Here is a 26,309-nt window from a genome sequence, read left to right on the forward strand (position 1 = left end):
TTCCATAGAGATATTGTTTAACGCTACAGAAATGTGCACTAGGACCATCACATAAGCAGTCATGACATCGCTAAGGAACTTAACATTCATCATGAAACGGTTTTGAAACTTTAAAAAAGGCTGGCTACAAAAAGAAGCTCGATGTTTGGGTACCACATGAAATGTCTGTGAAAAATTTAATGGACCGAACTAACATCTGCGATTCTTTGCTGAAACGAAATGGAATCGAACCATTTCTGAAGCGAATGGCAACAGGAGACGAAAAGTGAATCAAATACGACAATAATATGTGAAAAAGATCATGATCCAAGTGTGGTGAAGCTCAACAAATGATCGCAAAGCCAGGATTAACGCCTCGAAAAGTTATAATGAGTGTTGGAAAGGAATCATCCACTATGAGCTGCTCCAGGCCGGTCGAACGATTGATTCTACATTTTATTGCCAACAACTGATGAGATTGAAGCAAGCAATCGAAAAAACGGCTAGAACTGATTAACAGAAAGGGCGTCATCTATCAGGACAACGCTAGATCACACACATCTTTGATGACCCGGCAATTCGAAAATTTTAGTCATAGATTTCAAATTATTTTATCTTTATTTTGAAATGTATGCACATGTATGTATGTACAAATATAATAAATACATATGTGGACAGTGGTAAATTCATTTCATTTGACAATAAATCTCGGTGTCAATAAACAACAAATTATATCAGAAAATACATTTCACTTTGTTCAATAAAGTTACAGCCAACATATGAAACTGCAACACTGTAAAGTGTGTAAAACAATTAATATAATATTATATTTCTGTCCTACTACGCAAATCAGTTTAAAATATTTCAAAATCTTAGTACAAAAAATAAAAATAATTTTTCTTTCCCTCAAGTGGCAATTTACACCACTTTATTTAACCCCTAAAAACAAAAAGTGTGATTTTTGTATTTATATATTTGGCTTGAATGTTCTCTCCTTGCATATAAGTACCGGTGTATATGTACTAGGTGTTATGTATTTACATTAATAAATGATTTCTTACAAATATGAGAATACAACGTCTTTGATCTACGTCTCTTCTGTCTCTTTTGTTTGCGACGATGGTTAGTGCTCTTAAATTTATATGCTCTGTTGCTGTCGTTTGTACATGTGTTGGTTTTGATTATGTTATTGTTTTATTAAACATTTCAGTAAAGCTAATAACAAAAGCGTCTTAATGCCTTCAGTAAGCAAATAATTACTGCTACAACTGCTATTCCTCAAATAACTGTTTATTTTCAACAAAAATAAATTACTTTTTAGAAATAATTGATTTCGAATTAAAAAAAAATTCCTCATGCAAAATGGGCTCGTACGAATGCGCTTATATTTAATATCAGTACAAAAGTAGGCAGTAGCGCAACTTATCAACTAAGCTTAGTCACGAGCGCTTTTGCGTTCTCACGCGACGAACTACCGCCCACCAACGGCTTGTGGAACTTATTATTTACAGGTATATTGTAGAATTAATCTAATTATCATTATAATTGCTTTTAGTTTTACATTTTGAAACATTTTTACATTTTGCTCCCTATTCGTACTCAGCAAATATAGAATATACACTTGTATATGAGTAAATCACCTGTCCATTGTTAAAGTTAGCCCCTTTTAAAGCTACACGCCGTTATAATGTTTTGTTAATATCTGGATTACCAACAGCAGCTGGTAGACTCCTCTTCTCCGAACGCTATGTGTGAAATGCTCCACGAAGGCGTCTCAAGTCTGCCCACGCCCGTCACTTTGCGCTCATCATCACCATCCACGGGTATGCCGATGTCTACGTATGGCAAACGAAAAGCTGCATTGCCGTTTTTCGCTGACAGCGCTGCACAAGTGTGGCTTAAGGCGGTGTTGTTGTTCGTATAGGCTGATATGGAGTCACACGAATTGAATTGGCGCAACGAACAACTCTTACCCTCATCCGCCAAACGCACCAGACCCAATGCGGTGGAGAGAAATACTTGTTCGAGCCCTTGATCCGTTTCGGCTGATGCCTCGAAGTAGGTAGCGCCGATGGACGAGGCGAACAGGTATGCTTCGTCGTGCGTAACAGTGCGCTGTGCTAGCAAATCGAGCTTGTTGCCGACCAGTGTGAGTATCATGGGTTCCAGCACGTGGCGGTGCAGCTCTTGTATCCACGCTTTGATATCGACAAATGTTTTGTGTTGTGTCAGATCGAAAACTAAAATAGCTGCATTGGCGTTGCGATAATACATTGGTGCGACGGCTTTGAAGCGCTCCTGCCCAGCTGTGTCCCAAATCTAGAAATGAGAAATGTTTTTATTGTAAAACGCATATAATTCTGTAACTGCTGTTGATCGATTGCTAGAAAACATATTCTTATACAACACACGTATGCCTGAAGTCATCGTTGCAATTGATAAATATGTATATATGTATGTAATGTATGTATATATGGATATGTAAACGATTCATGTAAGCTATTTTGCAAATAAAAAACCTAGTAAAAACATGATGTTATTCAAAAGCGAAAGTAGACTTCAGACACGAGCTTCATCATAGTGTGTGCTACTTATATTTTTACGTAAGTACGTTCATACATACATACATACGTACTTATGTGAGAACAAAATACAAATTATATGGCTGTGTTGTTGCTTTATGACAGACATTATGAAAATTGAAGTATGATTTTTACTATTTATTTTACTATTATCTGCTTAGGTTGAACAAGTACATAGATGATTACTACAGATTAGTTCTAGATTTATATAAAGTGTAATTTTTGTATGATAATGAAGACCTTAAATAATGTGCAGCATAATAAGTTCAACACACATGCTTATACGCAAAAAATAGATAACGGTTATATAATTTTCAAAACTATAAATGGCTTCTACTTACTTGTAATTTGATTTTTACATCGTCCAAGAGCACCTTGCAAGTAAAGAAGGACGCCGCTATCGTGGGACCAATGTCTCTATGCAATGTGTTTTTTATATATTTTGTAATCAAGTGTGTCTTACCAACTCCTTGCAAATATAAGAGAAAATTTTAAATATTATAGTAAGTATTAAAAGTGCAGTATTTTCTTTCTATCTCTTATATATCTTAGAACACTCTAAGAGGAAACAAGTTTATTCCTGCAACAATTAGACTACAATCCGATCCCAAAAATATTAGAGAAATGTTAAATATATATAAATAAACAACTGAAGATTTTATAAAAACCCCCTGAAAAATAAAACGGAATTTTCTGCGATATGTATATCCACATTTTGATATATACATATGTATATGCATATGCTTATGCACATTTTCAATGGTGATTTTTATGATTCATTACTGAAGAATTACTGCATTCAGCCAAAGCATCTCCCGAATGTGTTGTGTTTTCGAAGCTTAAACCTTTCTAAAGTTGTTATCAGCAAATACTAGAAACTATTTCATATCAACTAAAGGGGATTGGACGCTTACGTGCGGTTTTTTCTATAACAAATACAAGCAAAAATAAACAAAGACCGGTACATAAGTAACTAAAGTAGAATGACTGATAAGTTGATGAAGCATCAAAGTACAATGCGAATAAGTATTGCCTATTGTAGTTGTTTCCTATATTAATATAAGCGGACTTTTTTATCTGCTTACATTTAAAAATAGAAATAAAATAGACAAAGCTACAGTAACACTATAGTTTCTTTTATGTATGTATGTATGTATGTAATTATATGAAATGGGCACAGCGCTTAGTATTTGGGGCAAATCATGAAGAATGTGGATTGAAAAATATAGCCTCTTCAGGTGGTTACAGCGCATATCAATACACACGCAATAATTCTTTACTCTCGAGGTGTGTTTATCGAATTCCCGCACCCTTTCTAGCCAGTAACATAGGTGGATCAGATAAATTTTATGACAAATATTTGGTTACAAAAAAGTGAATCATATTATATTTTACCTCGTGAGCCCAGTACCACCACTTTGCCCTCAATTCCACGCATTTTTCATGAGCCTTCCTTTTGATATAGAATAACTTGATTCCACCAGCGTCCAGTTACCTTTCTATTAAGTTTTTTTATTAAGGATTTTCAAAAATAATCGAAGTTACACGGCTTGTAGTAAAAAAAAGTTTACCCGCCTTCTACAAGTTGTATTCCCTTAATTTGTCCTGAATTCGTCCTTGAAAATACAAATTTTATAAGCAATCACGTTGCTTAATAACAATGAGAATTTGTTTGAGTATAAAGAGCAGTTTTCAATAAATTATAGCAAGTTATGTTAACTTTGAAATATTTAATAAACCCGTATATCAAATAATTATTTTACTACGACATTACAACACTTTGTTAGCAAAGAGCAAAAAAATAATAATCATAACAAACACTTGTACTGTCACTTTTCTCTAGCATTTCGCTATTTGTGCCCTTCTGGTCTTATGCTTTTGTCGCTGCCACACGCAGCGAATAAATGAGATGTTAATTTTGCTTTCAATAATATTGAGCTCAAAAGCTCAATAAAATTTATTTACTTTATTACACAATTTCGTACCTTATAATAATATTGTATTAAGAAGTTACATTCAATTTTAATATCTCAAAAATTTGTGTAATTCTGGATATATAATAAAATTCCTTACAAAAAAAAAATAATTAAATGGCAAGAAAATATTTTAAGGTGCAGAACGTCAATCAAAAAAACGGAATCCAAGCAATTATATATGTATGCTTATAACCCTATATCCAACCCGATTAGTTTTAAGTGATATTTACAGCCGTTAGGTGAACAAAACTATTATACTCTATAGCAACATGTTGCAGGGGTATTAAAATGGCGTTAGAGATGAGATTTTCTCAACATTTTTCTTCGACTGGATGCGCTTCGCATACAACTCTTCTGTCAAAACAAATTTCTGACGCAAAGCGAACAAAAAGTGCTATGAGAATGCGTTAAGGCAAATTTCTGACCAAGAAAACATTTACACCATACGACAGCATCTTCAGACCCAATTAATCAATAAACAGTGTTCAAAACAAAAAACAGCTGACCATTATCGGTGTTTGCCTCGCTGTCAGGTCGCAGTTCACAAATACAAAGCTTTATTTATTTATTGTTGTTTTACTACGTCTGGTCGTGAATGTATAATTAAAGGCTTAACAATTGCGTTTTTACTTATTGCGACGCTTAAAATATATTATAATTAGTTAATTAAATTCCTACACAATCATAGAGTGTAAGAGAAAGTGTAAAAACAGTAAAACAACGCAATTTGGGAGCCTCTATTAACTGACTCACTCTTCTTCGGTTGCTGTCTGCCTTCACGCTTCTTCACACCAGACGTGGCGGCCTCCACGAATAAAAACAAAGAAATGTCCGAAGTGAATTTTGAGTGTATACGCTCAATCGAACCCAATGCAGCAAATAACTCACCCGTCGCTGTCACAGCATCTACCTCTAACACATCGTCAACTGCAATTACCTCATCCACCAATGGCAATAGCTCAACTACACAAACCCAACGGTCGCAATCATTTGAAAATTCCGCAGATGCCTATCTCGAAGCGACGCGCATTCTACTCGTTTTAATTGAAAATGTACTTAAAGAGCCAACAAATCCCAAATATCGCACCATACGTCTCGAGAATAAAACAATTAAAGAGAAACTACTCTCGGTGGCAGGCATTGCGCAGTTGCTTAATGCAATTGGCTTCCAACGCAACGCTGCAGAATATACGCTGCCCCAGGACGTACCATTGACACGCATTCAACAGTATTGGGACGTTTTGCAAGAAAGACGTGAATCTTGGCTTAAGGGTACAGCGCACACAAGTAAAAGTAATGCGGATTATATAATCATGCATATTTTGTTATTAATGTACATACATATTTATATTTTTAGCTTCAACGGGTCTCGAAACCCTAAAAGTGAATGGCAACGATATGGCCTCATTAATAAATGAACAGAGGCAAAGCGAACCACTGCGGCCAATTGTCACGTCAACTCCTTATCAGCAGCGCATTACATTTCCACGTGTGTTGGTAAGTGGCTTATCTCAACCATTTTTCGATTCGTTTTGAAGTTGATTTACTTGAAATATTTGTTTCTATTTTTGTGCTAGCAAACAAATAATGCTTTCCTACAGTCAATGGAACTGCAATCGGATGCGGTTATGCAGTATGAGGATGAAAAGTTGTTGGCAGCTGGGCGTGCGCTCATACCCATCGATGAGTTAACACAAAAAGCAAGCGAGAAATTAATTGCTTTTCAGGAACAGATCGTTGTCGGAGAATGTAAAGAAAAAGAACCATGCATACGAGATCTGCTGGTGGTGGAACTGTGCAATTGGTTCAACACTGAGTTCTTTGAATGGGTTAATCAGTTGCCTTGTCGCGTTTGTGGAAGTGAAGAAAGTAAGCTGCAGCGCACACAAACTGAAGGCGATATCCGCGTCGAAGTGAGTTTTTGTTGTGGACAAGAGACCAAATTTTACCGTTACAATGATGTAGCACAGCTGCTAGTGTCGCGTAAAGGTCGCTGTGGTGAATACGCAAATTGCTTTACATTTCTCTGCCGCTGTTTGGAATACGATGCACGCATTGTATATTCGCGCTTTGATCATGTGTGGACGGAGGTACTAAAAAAATACCTCAGTTTGAATAGTCTCGTCTTTGCACAAATGCATATATTTTTTAGGTATATTCAGAAAGTCAAGCACGCTGGTTGCATGTAGACCCCTCCGATAATGTGGTGGACTCGCCGCTGATGTATCAACACGGCTGGAAGCGACCCATTGACTATGTGCTGGCTTACTCTTGCGACGATATGCAGGATGTGACATGGCGTTATGTCAATAATCATAAGCAGACGCTAAAAACACGACATCTTTGTGGAGAAAATGAATTGATTGCCACAATTATAGCTATACGAAAGAAACGACAAGCTGGACTTAGTGCGGAACGAGTTAAAGCTCTGAGTCAACGTGCAATGCTGGAGCTGTTCGAACTGACAGTGCAACGGTAAAAACAAACATCGATCCAAACTTTAGTGTCCTAATATCGCTTAATTGTGTTTTAGTCAACCTACGGAGGGAGAACTGAAGGGCCGCAGCTCTGGCAGCTTGGCGTGGCGTCAGTCTCGTGGCGAACACACATACAATAATGTGAGCGAGAATTATAAATAATACTTTTATTTATCGATAAGTGAAACGGTTTGCTTTTGTGCTTTTCAGATATTTGTTTTCACTCCCACCGACGCGGAAGTAGCCGCCAAGCAGTTTAATATGCGTTACAGCTGCGCCAAAGACAACTACGAGCGCTATCTTAAAGGTAAATATACTGCTTACAGTTACTTATTGTGTTCGCTCCTAATTGTAATGCAACTTAGTTGGCACTTCTGATGTAACGGTGCTTCAGACGTACAAGACGTGGCAAAGTGCACAATTTTCATCCAGAAACATTTTTCGCAAAGTGGAGCGCGATTGGAAAATGACATATTTGGCACGGGAAGGTAGGTGTTTATTTTGCGCGAATTTTTCTTCAAGCCTGTAGTCGCATTGCGCGTATTTCTTCGTATTGCAGAAGGTGCAGAGGAAGGTGAAATCGTTTGGAAATTCGACTTCAGCAGTGCTGGTTTGAAGATCGCTTCATATAACTTGCGTTTCGAGCGCAAAACCTTTGGCGAAGGGCAAATCGAGGTGCACGTGATTTCTGATAACGGTAGTGCGAATATTATTGGTGCGTCGGTATTCGAAATAAAGGCTGTATTATCGGGCGGTAAGGGCGATGTTGCTTGGCAGCACGCTCAGCTGTTTAGACAGAGTTTAAACCAGACTGAGAGTCTATTCGATTTAGAAATTAACTTCATATAAACTCCATATATTTGTGCAAGAAATTATTATATTTTAACATAATAATAAAATGTATATTATGATTCCTAATTAATTGCTCGCGAGCAAGCAAAACAAAAACTCTTCTTAAATTGTGCAACATAAGTACTTGCATGTCAAATGCAAAGCATATTAACGTCAAAGTTTTAAATGAAAACATAAATATATACATACTTCTATTTGATACAATCAGAAAAACATAATCTTAATTCATCACTATTTTTTTTGCGCATAAACTTAATAGTTTTATAATTTATGTATATAATTCACTAAACATATTCTCATACACGAAATTAAATGCGTAAACTCCATTCAATACGCCGTTAAATAAATGTAATTGCCGAATTCTGAGCTGACTGCCTCACATTTCGCTGTTCACCAATTCGAACCATTGACGCATAGCCTCGCTCAGCACGAGTGGCAGTTGATTTAAGTCGCGCACGATCACATAATACGGGAATGGGAAGTCCTCCAAGTAAGATTTGATGTTGATGCGTTTGTCAGGAAGCATTTCCATGGTTTGTATGTCAAGAATGGAGTCCTGGAAGAGAGTGCAAAATAGTTAAGTGTTCAATGCAAGTTATAGACAAAAAAAAGCAAACCTTGTTTTCCGGATTATCAATTATTATATAAACCAAGAAAATTCGCTGAAGACGCGCTAACTTTATCGCATTTCGCACCTAAAAAACAAGAACACAATTTTATTTTTTCTTACTTTGCGTTTTTGTCGAGCAGTAAGACGTACCTTGACGCGTCCCTCACTGAAAATGTTACGTCCATCACTCAGTACAAGCAAGAGGTTCTCGAAGAGTCCATTATCGGTGCCCAGAGCAGCCTCCTCTGCGTTTGCGGTACGCACGAAATCGAGCAGTTCGGCAATTTTCGTCTTATCCTGTGCAAAATTCAGCGCATTCACCAGCTTTGGACCATCGAATTGCTCGGTATGGTTGAGTATGATTTGTGGTGATTCGCCGAAGGAGACAATGCTCAAACGACCGCTCTCTAGCAATGTCAGTGCCTGCGAAACCAGTGAGATTGCTTCGAGAGTGAGTGTTTTGGAATTGTTATGGTGCATGGACTTGGAGTCATCGATGGCGATGGTAATTTTATAGTCACGTTGTGCGGCTTTCGTGCGTCGCAACCATATTTTGTCCTTGCGGAACTGTGACGCAATGTAAGGAATGATTTTCTTCATATTGATGCGTCGCCCTGTGCGGTAGTCGCCCTTCAGACGCGTGCATTTCGTGGGCTCTAAAATGAGTCGCAGCTGCTCACACAATTCGCGCGCGTTCTGCGCCATACGGTTCGATACTGTTTGCCAAGTCTCGTAATCCTCATGAACTGGTAGCGACTAAGGGGTTTCCATAGGAAATTCAGTATTTCTGTTTTGGGTTTTTGCAAAGACAAACTTACTGTTTTATTAGCGGTCAGTTGCTCTTGGTACGTCCTGCGCATTTCCAGCAACTCAGCTGTGCTCAACTCCTCGCTGCGTGTTAGGTGCTCCAGTAGTATTTCTTTGCTGTAAGTCAAAAATTGAATAGATATTAATATTATAGGAAAAGATAAGTTTTTTAGAAACGCACTTGCAGTGTGCCGTTGTGTCGTCACTTCGCGGCACCGTCATGGTGGGCACGTCTTCGCCTTCGACTTCCATTTCTAATTTCTCCTCGGTGTGTTCTTTATTGCGTTCGGTCTTTGATGGTTTGTCCGATTTCTGATCAAACTTCTCCGCACTCATCTCCTCGAGGTTTTGCTCGTTATCGTCCTGCTTATCAGTCTCTTCTTCCTCATCTAGGATCTCATTATTCTCCGTTTCTTCGTTTGCAGCTTCCTCTTTCTCTTCGTCCTCTTGATGCTTAATCTTCTTCGATTGCTCTTCTGTGGCATTGTCCAGTGTTGTCTTATCGCTGTTCTTGGGATCTTTTACGTGCTGGAATTCTTCTGCATCTGCTTCTTTGTCGTCTTCATGATCGTCCTCATCCGGCTGTTGTTGTTGCTCTTTCATTTTATCTATTGTCTTCAACTGTTTCAGCTTATTTTTCTCCGCTTCACCTACAAATTCAAGTTCTTAATAATCCAAACTTCCTCCCAAAGATCATTTCCTTTGTTACCTAATGTACGTTCTTCATCTGTTTTGCCCTGTTTACGTTTCTCTTGCGGTTTTTGCTCCTTCGCGCTTTCGTCCTGTGCTACTTTTTCTTTAGTCTCAGCAATGCCCTGGTGGCCGCCTTCATTAGTCTGTAAAAAAGTGTAAGAATATACATAAGCACTCTCCTTCCCATAATTCTCCTTATACTTACATCATTTTCTGCCTGCCCTACACCGTCTTTCTCTTCACCGGTATCTTGTTCGTCCAATTTTTGATCCTGTTTCACATCTTGGTCATTTTCGTTTTGCACCTGATCCGGGGTACCATCATTTTCGGTTTCTGGCACCGATTGCACATTGTCCTCTTTACTCATTTTGTCTTTGGACTGTTCATATTCTTCCGGCTTCTCGGCGCGTGCTTCCTCATTTTCTTCTTCTTTTTTTTCATCTGCATTGGTTTCAGGCTCCGGTTCGCCACGTGTCTGTGTGTCTGGCTCAGTGTTCTCTTCCTCTTTCGGGTCTTCTTCCTGTTTGTCTTCTTCACCTTTTTCTTCCTTGCGTAGTTCGACGTCGCCATCGTCATCTTCTGAGTCACTATCGTCTGCTTTGGTTTCATTGTCATCTCCGTTTTCTTCTTTAGTCTCATCCTCTTTGGTCTGCTCTTCTGTTATTTCCATATTCTCTTTCATTGTATCAATATCGAAGGGGTTTTCTTCACCCTCTCGCTGGTCATCACCCTCCTCCTGATCATTATCCATGTTCATATCACCCAAATCCATTTCTTCTGGCTCTGGTGGTTCTTCTAATTCATTATGGTACGGATTGGCTTGATCTTCATCTACCTCAGGCTCCTTCATATTGTCAATATCTTTTTCTTGTTGTTTGCGTTTCTCATTTGTAGTGTCATTAGCTGCATCTAATCCCTCATTTTCTTGATCGTTTTCATTGGCAGCATCGTTCTTCGTATCCAGATCGTTGTGAGTGTCCTTTTCATCTTTTGTACCTTTTCCCTGATCTTCTTCTAGTTCATTCTCTTCATCCTCCTCTTCTTTCTGCTCTTCGTCATCGCCCCAAATTTGATCGTCCAACTTATCAGCCTCCGCACCGGTCTCACCCATTTCTTTGTCCAATTCATCTTCATCCTCCGACTCACCACTATCGTCGTCTTCTGGCTTCTCCAAATCCTGCGCATTGGCATCAAAATCTTCACTTACATCGATGCTCTTGTCCTGTTTGCAGTCCTCTGGCTGTTTGCCTTCTTCTTCCTTGCGGTCTTCTGGGCGTTTTGCATCGTCCAGCTGATCTTCCGATTCAATTTTGTCTGAAGCGTCTTTTTCTCCGGTTCCGTCTTCCAAACCAAAGCCTTCTCCATCTTTTTGGTCCTTAGCTTGACCCTCCTCATCTTGCATTAGATCGGGTGGCACGCAGAATCCTTTACTGCCAATCTCCACAAACACCGTCAGCATGACTGAAAGCATCTTCGCCGAAACCTTGTGCGCGCCCAGCTGCTGGAAGAGGTAGTAATCGGCCAACAAATAGTACTGCTCCAGTATTGGCATAAGTGTGGTGAGTTTGCGAGCACAAGCCAATTTCGGCTGACTCGGAGTAGTGTGTTTCAAGGTGATCAGCACATTTGACAATTGCTCGACAATATTGGCGATGTTCAATGCCTGCCAGTCAGACTCGAGCGCCGCATGCAGTTGCTCCTTTAGGTGTTTTTCTTGCAACTCGAGTTCATTGCGTGATCTGTTGGGCGACGACGACTCCCCGGACTCTTCGCCAGTTACCTGCGTGTATTTTTTATAAAGTTTTTGCAAAGACAGTAGTACGTCGTGTAGTATATGTTCCAGCACAGCGTCTAAATTTTCTAAATCTGTGGGCGCATTGCTGTTCGTGGGTATAGAGCAACGCTTTTTGCAAGAATCCACGAAAGCAAGCAGCTCCACGATCGGTTTTGCAACAGGCAGTGGTTCACCTGAGACTGTTATCAAACTGTTCACAATTTGTTGTAGTAAATGGCACAGTTTCTCATGCGTAGCTTGGTAGGATGTTACTTTCTCTATGTTCGGGAACTCCTTGTCATGGCTGAGCATATCGGCAAGTGTGGACTTTGCAGTTTTGAGCACCTCATGACAGTTGCCCGTGATTGTTGTGTAGAAAGGAGAGCTCCGCAACAAGTGGTTTTCACTTTTCGTCAGCACCGAGTGCTCAACGGCGGCGCTAGATGGCGCACATGCTAAAAGCAGGAGGAACTGTTCCATCACGTAGCGCATACGGGATATAGACTCACGTAACGCCAGGTAATTATCGCGAGCGGCACTAAAGGCAAGGCCATCCATGGCCCTCGCCGAATCACCAATGCAACAGACGTCGTAGATCTCCTTAATGTGCTGTATCAGCACATCCAGGTCGTAAATTTGCTTGCTGGTGTTGGCGAGTTGACGCCTCTGGCTTTGCACTAGCAGAAACATGTCGACGGCAAAGCCTTTGATGCGCTCAATATTAGGTGGGCCCAGCTCAGAGGGTGGCGCCAGCATAATGTTTTGCAGAAGCCTCAGCTTGAACTCACATTTGGCGTAGTAACGATCGAGGTTTTCGTTCAAGTGCAGAACGTTGGTGTGCAAACGCTTATCGGTGCGTGCGCCGAGCATTGTTTTGATGCAGAAGGGCGGCAATGTGAACTCGGTGAAGTCTGTGCGCAAGGACAGCTCCATTAGACCGGCTTTAAAGCTTAGGCCGAGTTGCGCCAACGTCTTAAATAGATCGGTTAGTCCTTTGCGCTTTTGTTGCAATATTTGCTTGGCTTCCAGCAGCTGTTTTGGACGCTCCTTAGAGCGGTCCACGCTGAGCGCGCGCAACTCATCACATCGTTCCAGCTGCACACAGAGCACGCTATCCAATGCAATGATAAGCTTAGAGAAGTTTGCGTTGCTCACAGTCTCCTTCACGACGTTGCGCGACGTCTTGAAGAGACGCCCAACTTTGTTTAAAAGCAGTTGCTCGGAATGTTCTTCGGTCACTAGGTCGTTGCCAGCGCTCTCTTCGCTCACAGCATATTTATCGGCGAGCTTTTGCGCTGCTATGAAATTCTTAACTTCCACCAAGTAATATTTAATACGAGTATCGTAGCGCAGTTCTCGTCCCTTATCATTTTCGAAGTTGTAATCCTTAACTGTGGCATCCTTTGGTTGGAAGACCGGTGTAATCTTTTGCTGCAATTGCTGTTGGTACTCCTTGAGGAACTTGTTGAGATTGCGATGCACACGTGCCACATTGTTACGCATGCTGAAGTATGACAAGTCCTTGTTATAGCTTTCGATCTTAACCAGCTCCTTCAGCTTCTTCTCGATAGGCACACGCATACTGTGCGCAGTCTCCTCGATCTCCTGCGCGAACTGCGCAAAATAGATTTGTAGATTGCGCAAACCGGCAATCAGTGCCAGACAATCTTCGGCAACCGTGCCGCTGCTGTCGACTGACAAATTCTCAACGTTGTGTAAGTAGAGTTCGAAAGCTTGTAAGAGTTGCAAGCGCACGTGGAAGTCGCCATAATTGGCCGCCTCGACAAACTGTCGCAGTATGTGTACAATATCGTTGACATTGACTTTGGACTTCCGCTCCACCTCGGACTCATCCAGCACCTCGCCATCGCCAAAACGCTTTTCGGCGTTTCTAATGTCGGTATAAGAACTGTTGAGTTCACGTTCGCGCAAATACTCCTGCAGCAGCTGATAGATGAAGAACCAGTACTTGTGGGTATTCGACTCGATCTTTTCCTTTGTTTCGTTGAGGCAATTACGCCAGCATTGTAGCTCGAGCTTCATCCAACGTTGCACATATTCGGCCACGGCGACCTCTTCTTGGCGCATGTGATTGCCCTTGTGGGCCACCTCATTCCACTGTGCGAGCTTCTGGCGCAACAGCTGGAAGCCGGTGTTAAAGCGCACAACTGGCGCCGTAGCGGGCAGCGTGCGTATTCTCTCGATCACGCGCTTGATGTCTATCAAGCTGGCATGCTCTGGATACAAGGCGAGCTGTGCATCCGCGAGCGCCTCAATGTCCTTCAGCAAATCCATGCAGCCTATGATTTCTGGGATATTGGCGTCCTTGTAGTAATTGTAGCTGCGCGTAGTTCTGGACAGCAGTGGCGCGGCGTCTGTATTGGTAAGTTGTTGTTGTTGCAGCGCTAATGCGAAAATACAGCTGTTGTACGCGGCCTCGGTCATCCAGCCGTTTAAGCCGCGTTTGTAATACGCATATAACGGCACAAATGCTTGCATGCGCGCCTGGAAGGGTTCCACGAAGTCCAATTGCTGTGCAGCGCCAGCAGCTGCACGTTTGTGATAGTAGACGCGCGTGTAGTTTTCCATGAGTTCGATGAAATGTGTCGCCAAGAATGAGTAGTCCTCGTCGCGTATCACTTGCGTCTTTTGCGACGACTTCAAGTTCGACTTCTTGTCCAGCTTCACAACCTTTTCCAATGTGGCTTCGATCAGAAAATCGCCAAAGTCCTCTTCCACATTCGTGGGGAAATGTGATTCGATCTCTTGTAGTTCGAGCAGTTCCTCGTCTTCTTCGGCGCATTTCGTCTTATTCACATAGAGGCTCTCCTCCTCTGCCTTTTGTGCACGCCTGCGCTCTTCTTCCGCCTGCCATATTTGATTCGACACATTGAAAATGTAATCCAGCTCGCTGAAGATCGCTTCGTTGATGTGCGCTGAAATCGCAATGGTGTTATGCAACTCGACGAGCTTGGCTTTGAGCAATCCGAAGTAGATGTGCTCGCTATGTGGCAGCTGTTTAATCAAGCTATTTATAAACGATCCTTGCTTGAGTAAAGCGCGAGTTGACGCCTTTGCTTCGCCTTCCATTAGGTGGTGCGCAGCCGGGAACTCGGCAATATTGGCCAAGGCGTGTGAGAGGCGATCGTTGGCGTTCAGATTCGTATATACCTTCGCGCCCTCCAATTGCAAAATGTTGCTGCACGCTTGAGTTAGCACAACTTTAAGGCCCTCGAAACCGAAGCGCAAATGGTCAATGGAGTACTGCAGCGGCTGTATGAAATCCTGATAGTGATCCATGTATGCTTTCAAAGTATGATTGAGGAAGCGCTGAGAGTTGGTGATCCACAAATTGAGTCTGTTCAGTACTTCCGTGCTCTGGCTGAGTATTTGCGCCGCTGCATTTGTATTGAAACCGCTTGTGAGCTGCGTCCACGATTTCTGGGCGCTCTGTATGAGATCCAGAATTGCTTGCGGTGCGCAGTTTGTTTTGAGGTAGTGCGCTATGTCGTCGACGAGCTTGCTGTAGAGGCACTCCGACGGGCGCAATGCCAACTTTTGTGCGAATTTTTGCTGTTTGGCTTGCAGTAGCTTCAGGCGCTCCTCGAAAGCGTCGTAAATTTCACCACCGAAGTGTTGATATTTCATGACTATGCGCATAAAATCATACACCGTTGTCATGGTGGTTAGACAATTTATATCCTCCACCACATACAGATTCTTCAGGCGATTCTTTTCGACCGGATCGATGAGCGGCGTGAATGTCAGCAAACAGAGTTCGACCGCTCCCACAAGACTGCTCAGCAATGACGCGCTATATTGGATGGACTGATAATGCAACATATTTTGTTGTTGTGGAGCGTTATCGGCACGTTTGATACTCAAACTTTCGACATGAGCAGCATGAAGCGACTGCACCAATTTCTGGAAGCTCTCGTTGTATTCGCTGAAGTTCTCATTCTCCAAACTCTCACACAATTTCTTTACGTATGCCACCTCGTGTAGCAGCTTCCGTGCGCTGTCCTGGGCAACAAGCAAATTATTTTGTGGAATATTATTTTGCATTGTGAGCATATCGGCGTTTTGCCAGAGTAGTTGCTGCAACTGCTTCAATGTGGCCTGCCATTCACTCAGTTCATTGAGTGGCACTGGACGCAGGCTACCGTTCTCCTGGAAGACTAGCGAGAGGAACACATTCATAAAGCTGCAGCCATCATATGAGTAGGCACAGTCAATATCCTCCGCAGCGCGCAGCACATTGGTCGAGGTCTCGCGTGTGGCTAGATTCATTAGCTGCATGTTGTTCGCCGCATTACGCAGGTGGGCATGGTACGAATTTAAGATTTTGTAACCGCCATTTAAGTATGTTAAAAGCTGCTTGAATTCCTCAACACTCGTTACGGACGACAAATGTGACAGCAGCTGCCTCCACACTTTCTCGAAATGCTTATAGATGTTCGAGTTGTATATCTTTATTAAACGCCATGTGGCGCTACTTAGCGAAGGTATTTCCTCGCAGTAAAACTCACTGACTTGCATGTCGGTTGCTGTGCTGCTACTGCCGAAACTACACAACGCTTTGGTCAGATAAAACTCTCGCAGCGAGAGCAAACGAAGCTCGAATTCTTTCGGTTGACGCGCCACCTCCAGCTCTTCCATTGATTGAATCTCACTTTGAAGCGCATCGATTGCGGCTTGGAGTTCATCTAAGCCTTCATAGGTCCAGTCGCTGGTTTCAGTTGTGTTTTTGGCGAACTCCAGCAAAGCGGACTGTAGTGTTTCGGGAATTTGAGCGCCCTCTGATGGTTGCAAATTAATCTGTTTCACGTTGACACTGGCGCGCTGCTCCAAGCATTTGTTTACAATGGCACGTGCGCGTCTAGCATTGACCGAGTTCTGCGCCAGAAACTTCTTTAGCACGAGTTCTGTTGTATAACTGCCATAGGAGGGCACCACAATCAGTAATTGGTCCAACAGTCTAACCAACTTGTGGAATTGGATCTAAAAGTAGAAGATGCATAATGAATTGAAGTCAATGACTTATAAGGGACACAAATACTGTACCTGCTCTTCTTGATAGAATGGCGGGAAATATGTGAGGTGTTTGTTGTAGACCTTACGCATCAAATTGAGCGGCTGTTTAATGCTGACTATATAGTTACTTATTTGCTGCAGGCTGTTGTTGTAATCCGCATTTAATTGGCAGTAGTTTGGCAGCATCTTGGTGAGCAATTGTAGCAAGTTCTTCTCCAGCCACTTGAAATGCAACACCAGTCTATCCAATAGACGTCTGTTCAGTTCCTTTTTAACTACCAATTTCTCCTGAGATATGCTCAGAAAGCGGTTATACCATAAATATGCTGTTACCAGCGCCGAGAACTTCTCCACATCAATGTGCGCGTAGTCTAATGATGCGCTCAGCACTTCGCGCAGGCTCGTAATGAAATTGGAGAGATTCTGTAGCAGCACATTTTCGTAACGATCGGCCACTGGATCCACGGCAACAATTTGTGAGTAGCTGAGTGCATCTGCCTCACCGATGTTTACTGTGTGGGACTGCGGCACAGGCAGCAGCAGCAGATTGGCGACCAGTTGTGCGCTCAGACAGAAACTCTTGTGATTTATCACGTCCGCTGCTTGGCTGGCGTAGACGCGTATGCGCGCAAATAGTTTATTGTTCCATGGCAGCTCATTTAGGGTGGACTCGAAGTGCGCGCTGACATGCTTTATGCAGCCATAGAGAGACTTCGATAAACTTTTCAAAGCTGGATGTGCGCTCAGCACCTTCTCCAAATACAAATAACGCAACTCCACATCGTTTACAGCGCTGCATTCATATAGCATATAGATGCAGAATTTAATTATTTGCTGGCGATCTACTGTGATCAAGTCTAGCTTGGCGAATTCAGCAAAGACATCTGCGAGCGCCGTTTGCGCGCGTTCATCGTAACGGAGTAGACTACGCAGCGGCTCAGTTTGGAGTTTGATCAAGGAGAACGCGTGCAGCTCATCGCTAGGCAGCACAATGTCGCGCAAAAGATCTTCGTCCACAGCCGCTGCCGGCGCAAGCAAACCGAATTTCTTGGTTTCGTCCAAAACAATCTCGCGCAGCTGATTCTGATAATACGCCAGACCGTAGCCCATGAGATCGGTGTTTGCAGAATACACATACACTTCCATGCCGCTCACATAGATGGCACGCTCCATATCGTAGCCAATACGCGCATAAGAGGCGGTGAGGAATGCAAACTGTGTGAGATGCGTGATGTTGTAGTTGTTGATTGGCGTCGATTGCATTAAGCGTTTGTGAATGTCGAGTATGCAGTTGATCGCGACCATGCCGCGCACTCCGTTCTTGTAGACAATCAAGCGCATGTCGTCCGTGCTGTAAGTGTCCTTCGCTATTGCTAGCTCCACACAACGGTTGCGCATGGCGCGTGACAATTCACCGTTTTTGGGATCGATTGTGAGGAAAGCACGAAAGTTCGGCGCTTTCTCAACAATTTCAGCGCTTTCATTTGCCGACACACCTTTCTCTGATATTAAGAGGTTACCGTTCGGCTCGAATACCGGATTGAGCCGATCTAAGACTGCGGATGAGCACAAATTAACATGTTCCAACAAAATGTATTGACCGAATTTTAGGGATTTAACGATTTTGGAGTCAACCCATTCGAATGAGCCACCAGTGTTGAGTGTGTCCGCGTTGCGCACATGATTTTCCAGTGTGTTAAGCCGATTTTGCTGTTGAGCTAGTGTGTCTTTGTACGATGGTGAACGATTTTCTGTGCTGGAATCATTTGAAAGTTCCAACAGAGCAGTGATGGCTTTATTTAAGCGTTGTATGCGCTTGCGGAAACTCGACAGCTCATCCGCCATAGATGTGGCATTGTTATTGGCTGTGAAATGGTGTTTAAAGAATCAATAAAAGTACAGTTAGACATTTTCACTATGCAACGCTTACCTAATTTAGCATTGGATTCCTTCGAATATGCACTCCAAATATGTAGCAGCCCGGCAGCGGTTTTGTAAGCATGTGATTTACGTTCAAGTATCATGGTACGCAGCTGCGAGGCAAGCACGGCCTCGACACTTTGCGATATCTCCTCTAAATGTCTGTTTAAATCAATCTGAAAATGGCAAAGAAAATTCATTAGATCACATTCTCACATAGTATACCTCCAATCCCTCTCGTAGTTACCTGTTGGAAACTGCCCGTCACAGAGTCGTCTATTGTGTCCGTATTGCAGATCTGATTCGAGAGCGTGCACAAAAGATCGATCAGCTTCGTCTTGCCGGTGTCGGTCGGTCCGCACAGCAGCACCGGCTTCTCCATGCGCACACATTCCACCATATTTTTCAACATCTCGCGCTGAGAGTTGAGCAGAATCGGACATAAGTCTTTACCACGCAAAGAGCGCAGCGCCTGCGCATCACCACTGCGATCCAGCACAATGTCATTCAAATAGATTTTCTCAGACGTCCAATAGAGCGAGACATCTTCGGATATGCTGTTAAGTTGATCGGCATCACAAGCGAATACTTTGGCGAATGCATTGCGTATGAAACGTTTGTCCTCGTCACAGCGCATGCGCTGATAGTAAACCAACTTCATGCGCTCATAAAGTGTTAACAGAAAGTTTTCGAAATTCTTGCGGAACCGATCCAAGGGAGTGGTGGCTGCTGAACAGCTATCGCCTTGAAAAATGAATCCCGTCTCTGGATGCACCAGCAAATCGCACCAACGTAGAATGTCGCGTAGATTTATTTCGAAAGGGCCACCGCGGTAACCGAACTCCAAAGCCGCTATGCCGTTGTCGAGTGTTTCGGAGAACTTTACAAGTCTATTGGTCACATCTAATGCGATGACGGGTGCGGCGTCGGCTTCTCCAGTAGCAGTCTCAAGAGAAAGCTTACCCTTTGATATTGTTTGGTATAAGTCAAATAGATTGGTTTCGCTGCCGATGTTACAGTGGGTGAGCAGTTTGGCATAGCGCGCACGAAGTTTCTCGAAATATGCCTCGTATTTACCATTTACAACAAAGAGTAGATCTTGTGTGGTGAGTTTGCGTAGGTAGACTTTGTTGAAACGATTTAGAAATGATTGTGGCAAACCTTTGCGGCCACCGCCTTGTTTGAGTGGATTCTGGCAGGCGAAAACGCGCGTCTGTTTATTCAATGTAAACGTTTTATTCAATTCGGGTATGTAAACCTCACCACGGTGATCGAGTATCGCATTGAGACCCTCCAGCACCGATTGCGGCGCCAAGTTCAGTTCATCCAACAAAATCCAGGTGTTATCGGACTTCAACGCGGCCAATAATGGACCGTCGCGCCATACGAACGCACCTGCAAACCCAGCTTTGTCATCTGCACTGCCTTCTATTACGGCGGCGTCCAGAATATTATCTTCGGCTGGCAGATCCGTGCCAAATAGGTCAGCCAAATCTGTGTGCTCGCAGAGATTTATACGCACAATGCGATAGCCAATCGCGGCAGCTATGCTCTCCACAGTGGAAGTCTTGCCAACACCTGGGGGCCCCTCCAGCAAAATCGGTTTTCGCAAGGAAAGCGCCGAGAGCAAACGAAATAGGTTTTGTTTGGTGGTGGGCGCTTCGAATAAAAAGTTCTTACTTGCGCCAATATTGGAGTCGCTGTTGGTGGATATAAAGAAAGGCTTGATACCGAATTTTTCGAAGGTGTGCACCACTTCCGTGCCGCGTTTTTCTGTCAAATCGTCGAAGGTGAATCTTTCGTTTAAAATGAGCGCAGCCTCTTTGATGGCAAATTCCACAATCTGTCTACGGAGCAGCTCAACCTTCACCAAGGACTCGTGTGGCAAGAGTTCCAAGGCATCTAAGAATATTGTTTCCAAACCAAAAATGGCTTTCTCTGCAAATGTTAAGTGCGCATTGCTGGCAATATAGTTTGCCCAGGCTAATATGTCACGTATAGAGTACCTAAATTTCTCAACAACGTCACGCATGTAGAGCACTACTTCCACAAGGTAGCTGGCAATTTTCGTAATCTCTTCTTTGCTTGTGTTCGATGCCATTTGTGCGCTCTCCAGCATGCAGTTGCTGGCAATTTGTATCAAATCCTCTTTGGTGTCAGAAGGCAAACACCAGATTTCGGTGAAACGATTGCGCAACGCAGGCGAAAGCTCCTTTTTGCCAAAATCACCACCGGGATTCATGGTGGCCAGAAACTGGAAGCCCTCTTTCGCCTGTACTACAAAATCTTTGGCGATTTCCGCTGGATTATCCGACTCTCCAACTCCGCCCTTCTCGGCTAGTAGCACTGTGCGTTCAGGTTCCAGTATGCAATTCAAACGTTCCAGCACTGAGTCCTCAGCCAAAGAGATCTCATCGGCCATGAAGTAGGAGCCCTCTTGCATAGACAGAATCAAGGGTCCATCAGCCCATTCAAAAAGCTTCTTGGCAGTGTTACTATCTTCATTCGATTCGCGACATGGCCTCAAGCCGCCTAAGAAATCAGCACCCTCTGTGTGCATATGACAATTGAGTATTCGCAATTGTACGCCACATATGCTGGCCAGTAGCTGACACACGGTGGTTTTGCCACAGCCGGTGGGGCCGACAAGCAGCACGGGTTCATTGAACTGCAGCGCTTTGGCCGTCAGTACAGCCATACGAGTCATATTGCGTGTCCAAACAATATCGGCACGCAGCTTATACGCTCTTATTGCGTCAATAATATTGCGCGTCACTGCCGAGCATGTCTCCGTACTGGACTGTGCGTCGAAGAGGCGAGAGAGATCGACGCGTTTGCGGAAGTTTTTGTACAAAGTCTCCTCGATTATTTCGATTTCGATGTCAGTGCGCACTTTGGCGGACAACACTAAGTAACCCTCCTCAACGAGGTGCTGGTTCCAGTCATACTGCGTATCCTGCAGTAGCTGCTTGTCAGCGAAGGTGTAACGGTTGCCCCAGCGGAAGAGATCGCGCAGAGTGAATACATTTTTAGTGGTGGTTTTGCGATTCTTCTGCAGGTCGGACATGCACATTACCATCTTCTTGGCATACGATGATGGTATTAAGCACCGTTTCTCCAAAATAATCTCCAGCTCTTCGCGTGGTATATCCGAGAAGTGTAGTTCGATAAAACGATTTTTGAAAGCGCGCGACAAAGTTTTACGACCACCATACAAACCGGGCGGGTTCTGTGTGGCGAACAGCATGAAGTTTGGATGCGCCTTGACCAAAGTCTGCGTTTCGGGTATGAAGAGCTCGCGATTGTCGTCCAACACACGATTCAAAGCTTCCAAAATGTCGGTGGAAGCCAAATTTAGCTCGTCCAATATGATCCAATAGCCATTGCGCATGGCCTGCACCAGCACACCCTCCTTGAAGCTCAATTTACCTGTGGCGTCAGCAACATATGTACCAATATATTCTTGCAGATCGGTGTGCTCATGATTGTTGATACGGAGGCAGTGGTTACCACTTCGCCTTGCCACGTAATCGATCAAACTGGTTTTACCCGCACTCGTAGGACCCTGCAACAGCACCGGGAGTTTGCCAATTGAGATGATACGCGCCAAATCACGCAAGTTCTCCTTAACGCTTTTCGTCAAAATGTAACTGTTGTACTCTTCCGGCTCTTTGGGTCCTTGTTGTATCCAGTAGCCTTCAAAATTCAGATAATTCTCACCCGGCTTCGGTATACTTTGGTTTAATACAGCTTTGACGTTGCTCAAGAGCGCTTGTTGTATCAGGTGTAGGACCACATTGTGTGAAACCGGGTCTAACTGTGTAAGGAAGCTCATACAAAAGCTCTCGTAGAGATTACGCTCCACAGAGCCGCACAAGTTCTTCGCGCAGATGCGCAGCGAGCGACACAGAGTACGCAAGGAAAATACTGGCCGGTTGCCAAGGCCATCATTCAACTCAAGCTTCGACAACAACTTCAGTTTCTTGTATAATTGCACCAAACTTGCAACACTCTTACGTTGTATGCCAGTAGTTTTCAAATAGTCGCTTATAAGTAAAGTTAGATCGACATCTGTGGTCAGTTCATCGACGAAAAATTCTGTGAAACGATTGCGTATGCCCACCGGTAGATCCTTCTTGCCGACATCCGTGTTGGGGTTCATACAAGCGAATATGCGAAAGTCGGGATGCCGTTTTACCGGCGTAAAGTCACCACGCTCCAGCAGCACCACCGAACCATCGGGCTCCAAAATGGTCGACAGACACTCAAGCATCTCAGCTGAAGCCAAATTTATTTCGTCCAACAATATCCAATCACCGTTCTTAATGCAATTTACTAGCGAACCCGGTATGAAAGCAAACGAAATGTTTATTGACTTACTAAGCTGCGTATGCAGTTTGAGCACGTTCACTTTTAGTCTCTGCCAACGTGGCAGACTCTCGATATCCTTCGGTCGCAGCTCATTGCGCTCAGCCTTGCCGAATACTGAATTAATAATTGTTAACATTAGTTTAACTATAACCAAGTAGTTGCCTTGGTTATAGCAGGTCTCCATTTTGTGTAAGAATGTTTGATTTTTGTCAACGTTGAAGGTGGCGCGAAAGAGTGTATCGAACTCACAGCGCAGCGGCGTCATGACATATGTCAGATCGACCGGTTTGAAGCCGCCAATGAGATCGGATACGTCCGATTGATTATTCATATTGACCACAACCAGTTTGTGGTACGTACGCTGGGCCAAGTACTGCACGGAGGATGTCTTACCCACACCGGTTTCGCCGACGAGCAGTACAGGTTCGGCATGCGATACGCAAACGGCGATGCGCTCCAAAATACACGATGCCATTCTGGTAAATGAGAATGTGGCATTCTTTGACGCTTGTAGCGTGCGCTTTATAGTAGTGAGCATATTTTCGTCATCGTCGTTCAACTTTTGTCGCTTAATCGCCAGTGGTCCATCGTCGTTAGTTTCTTCTTCCAATTCATCCATATCGCCTCCAAATGCTTCTGCCAGTGGTCTGGCATGTAGCTCAGTGCGACCAACCTTTATTCTATTGCTATTCACGAACACCTCAGGTTTGTAATCGTTTGCGAAATATTCACAACGGGACTGAATAATACCCAATTTGGCGCCGATGCTGACGATAAGTTTGGTTTTTTCTTGGCCCTGCGGCAGATAAGAGCAGAAAACGTCGACAGCATTTTGGAAGACGAAGTAAGCACATTCCATGCTGGTCACAGAAAACACAGGATTCGAGCGCTGGCATAGCTTGATGAGATCGCGTGTGGACACCAAACGGCCGGAGTTTGGAATAGCGGAGAGCGATACTTGCTCAAACGGCAAAGCGATATAGTTTTCGGTGGTGTCGGCTTTATCAGTAGATTCCTGTTGGCGCAAATTATCGGCTACTGCGTGATCACCACTGGAGAACGTAAGAAACACATCGACTATGCGATTAGCTACTGTCGCTAGTTTGGGATAATTCGTGCTAACCACTTTGCAGAGTTCATTACGTGAAAGTGGCAGAATATTTATTGTGTATAGATATTTTTCCAAAAGTGCAAAGAGTGACTTCTGTCCGGCGCTTGTCGAAGATTTGTTCGTACTAAATAAATTTGAATTATTAAAATATTCGCTTGGAAATTCAAAGCACGTTACATACCGTACGGTTACAAATAACTGGAAGCCGGGTTCGATTTTGACGCAATCACGGAAACCAGGCACGCTCAAGTAATTATTTTCCAGTAGACTACTCAAAATCGTGTAAGTATCCTGTGTTGCCGAGTCCAAGTCTTCCAAAAGCAGCCAATACCCATTCATAACGGCCTAAAATTGAAAACATTTTAAAATATTTCGAAATAGGTTTTTTAGGGTTTTATGTTACCTGAGTCAGCACACCGGGCAGCCAAACGAATTCACCGGGAACGTCAGTGCAGCGATATTGACCTAAAAGCATTTTGCTATCGGTTTGATCGCCCAGTTGTATGCGTAAGAAACCGTTCGAGTTAATACCGTTAGCGTCTAGACTTTGCTCAAAGTCATTCAAAATGTCAGATTCATGTTTCCTTTTATTTCCGACAGGCACTTTATCGTTTCCGTTGGCGATACCGCCGTTATTTACATATTGATTTTCAGTATTTTCAAGTTTCCTCTGCGCGATTTCACTAGGTTTCGGGCAAGTGCGTCCCGTTTTGCGCGCCAAATATTCTACAAGTGTAGTCTTTCCACAGCCTACTGGACCCGAGAGACATATAGCTTTTGCCGAAGCAATTCCCAAAGCAATGCTTCGTAAATTAACTTTAGTCGAATCAACTTTCACGATGTTATCGTGCAGACCGTCATTAGTTGAATAAAACTCATAGTTGTCTTTATTGAAAATGGGCAAAAGAACACCCTCCATGTCCGTGACTAAATGCGAATTTATTTTCAGTGTAATTGTCTTATCCGGTGTGGAGTCTTCAAAAGAATAGACGTATTTCATGGTAGGTCTTAAATTTTGTTCTTCGTCAAATTGCAAAAGCGCAACCGGTGAGAGTTGCGCATTCATAGTTTGCAGCTGTGAGGCACTCATATTTGTCAGTACTGCAATAATTTGGTTGCAATACAGTTGGTACAAATCACTCTGCTTTGAGTCAACGAACTGTTCAAGAAAAACAGACCAATTCCATAGATCTTTGAAAAATACTGGATTCGCACACAGCAAATGATAGCAACATTTCACGATGTCTATTGAAGTTAATTTACTACTATTCTTAGAGCGTTTTGTGGACGAAGTCCCTTCCACCATTTGTGGGCATTCGAAGGGTGCGGGTTTGTTTCGGAAGTAACTGATGGCATAACTGTTAAGAAAGCAGAGTGAGTGCAAAACGCAAAAAGAAAAATATGTGTAATAATATTTACCGATTTGTGTCAACGGATAAGCGCATCATGGTGGCCAGCGCAATACATTTTTTCTGATATGTCTCATAGTGGTTTTCGTCGATGTGCTCATCGTATGGTATGCTGCGTGTGATTAACAACAATAGAACATTCTCAAACGAAGTAGCAATAGCTGCAGTCCAGCGTGGTTCCAATATATGATCACTTAAATAATTAAAGAGTGCGTCCACATCTTTTTCACCTGGATCCTAAAAGTGAATCAAGCAAGTAGCGTGTTAATGCATATGTAAACAAACGATTTGTTATTGTTTACATTTGTATTTAAAAACCTGAGCAGCGCTCTGTCGTCATCAGCTGATTGCTGCGTCGACTGCAAATATTCGCGCAACTGCGCTACGGAGCGCCGAATTTTGTTTACAGATAAATCCATTGAAAAATCGTAGCACTACAATGTATTCACCCAAAGTTTTGTTGATTTTACTTTCCAAGGCACTCTTGCACACTTTTATGCACAATTTGTAAAAAAAATGGGATTATTTAAATGAAATAACAGCAATTTGAATCATGCACTTTAATTCACACCGCTCACAGCCAAATCAACGAAAACATGCGGCTTCTCAAACACGTGTAGTGCCAGTGTTGCTTCTTCACAATTGGAACCTGAATTTTGACTGCGCACCAAAACGTAACGTCTGGCATCGCTTTAATTTGACAGTTGAATGCAT

At 43.1% G+C, this 26,309-nt stretch overlaps 3 protein-coding genes across 6 annotated transcripts; 1 reads left to right on the forward strand and 2 right to left on the reverse strand.

Annotated features, from left to right (window-relative positions):
- Nucleotides 1-934: 934 nt before the first annotated feature.
- Nucleotides 935-5,327, reverse strand: LOC126756288 (uncharacterized). 3 transcript variants are annotated; one of them, XM_050469242.1, is made up of 4 exons: nt 5,291-5,327; nt 3,957-4,177; nt 2,903-3,030; nt 935-2,298 (listed from the first exon to the last, which is right to left on the reverse strand). In XM_050469242.1, exons 2-4 carry the CDS (start codon nt 3,997-3,999, stop codon nt 1,687-1,689), a joined length of 783 nt encoding a protein of 260 aa, XP_050325199.1. In that variant the 5' UTR covers nt 4,000-4,177; nt 5,291-5,327; the 3' UTR covers nt 935-1,686. The 3 variants fall into 3 exon arrangements, with proteins under 3 accessions (XP_050325199.1, XP_050325201.1, XP_050325200.1); XM_050469244.1 differs by lacking the exon at nt 5,291-5,327 and having other exon boundaries at nt 3,957-4,060; nt 4,137-4,423; XM_050469243.1 differs by lacking the exon at nt 5,291-5,327 and having other exon boundaries at nt 3,957-4,060; nt 4,133-4,423.
- LOC126756285 (peptide-N(4)-(N-acetyl-beta-glucosaminyl)asparagine amidase) lies at nt 5,008-8,247 on the forward strand. 2 transcript variants are annotated; one of them, XM_050469237.1, is made up of 8 exons: nt 5,008-5,824; nt 5,895-6,034; nt 6,115-6,627; nt 6,690-7,012; nt 7,071-7,155; nt 7,225-7,321; nt 7,380-7,502; nt 7,574-8,247. In XM_050469237.1, exons 1-8 carry the CDS (start codon nt 5,365-5,367, stop codon nt 7,861-7,863), a joined length of 2,031 nt encoding a protein of 676 aa, XP_050325194.1. In that variant the 5' UTR covers nt 5,008-5,364; the 3' UTR covers nt 7,864-8,247. The 2 variants fall into 2 exon arrangements, with proteins under 2 accessions (XP_050325194.1, XP_050325193.1); XM_050469236.1 differs by having other exon boundaries at nt 5,011-5,830.
- LOC126756281 (midasin) lies at nt 8,087-26,168 on the reverse strand. Its single transcript, XM_050469233.1, has 14 exons — nt 25,898-26,168; nt 25,606-25,832; nt 24,590-25,544; nt 24,368-24,531; nt 18,952-24,310; nt 18,715-18,880; nt 16,815-18,649; nt 10,182-16,751; nt 9,993-10,119; nt 9,465-9,933; nt 9,295-9,400; nt 8,627-9,232; nt 8,484-8,561; nt 8,087-8,422 (listed from the first exon to the last, which is right to left on the reverse strand). The coding sequence occupies exons 1-14, from the start codon at nt 26,012-26,014 to the stop codon at nt 8,243-8,245; spliced, it is 16,959 nt and encodes a 5,652-aa protein (XP_050325190.1). The 5' UTR covers nt 26,015-26,168; the 3' UTR covers nt 8,087-8,242.
- Nucleotides 26,169-26,309: the final 141 nt, after the last annotated feature.

The sequence above is a fragment of the Bactrocera neohumeralis genome, chromosome 4 (genome assembly GCF_024586455.1).
Source record: "Bactrocera neohumeralis isolate Rockhampton chromosome 4, APGP_CSIRO_Bneo_wtdbg2-racon-allhic-juicebox.fasta_v2, whole genome shotgun sequence".
Classification (NCBI taxonomy): Eukaryota; Metazoa; Arthropoda; class Insecta; order Diptera; family Tephritidae; genus Bactrocera; species Bactrocera neohumeralis.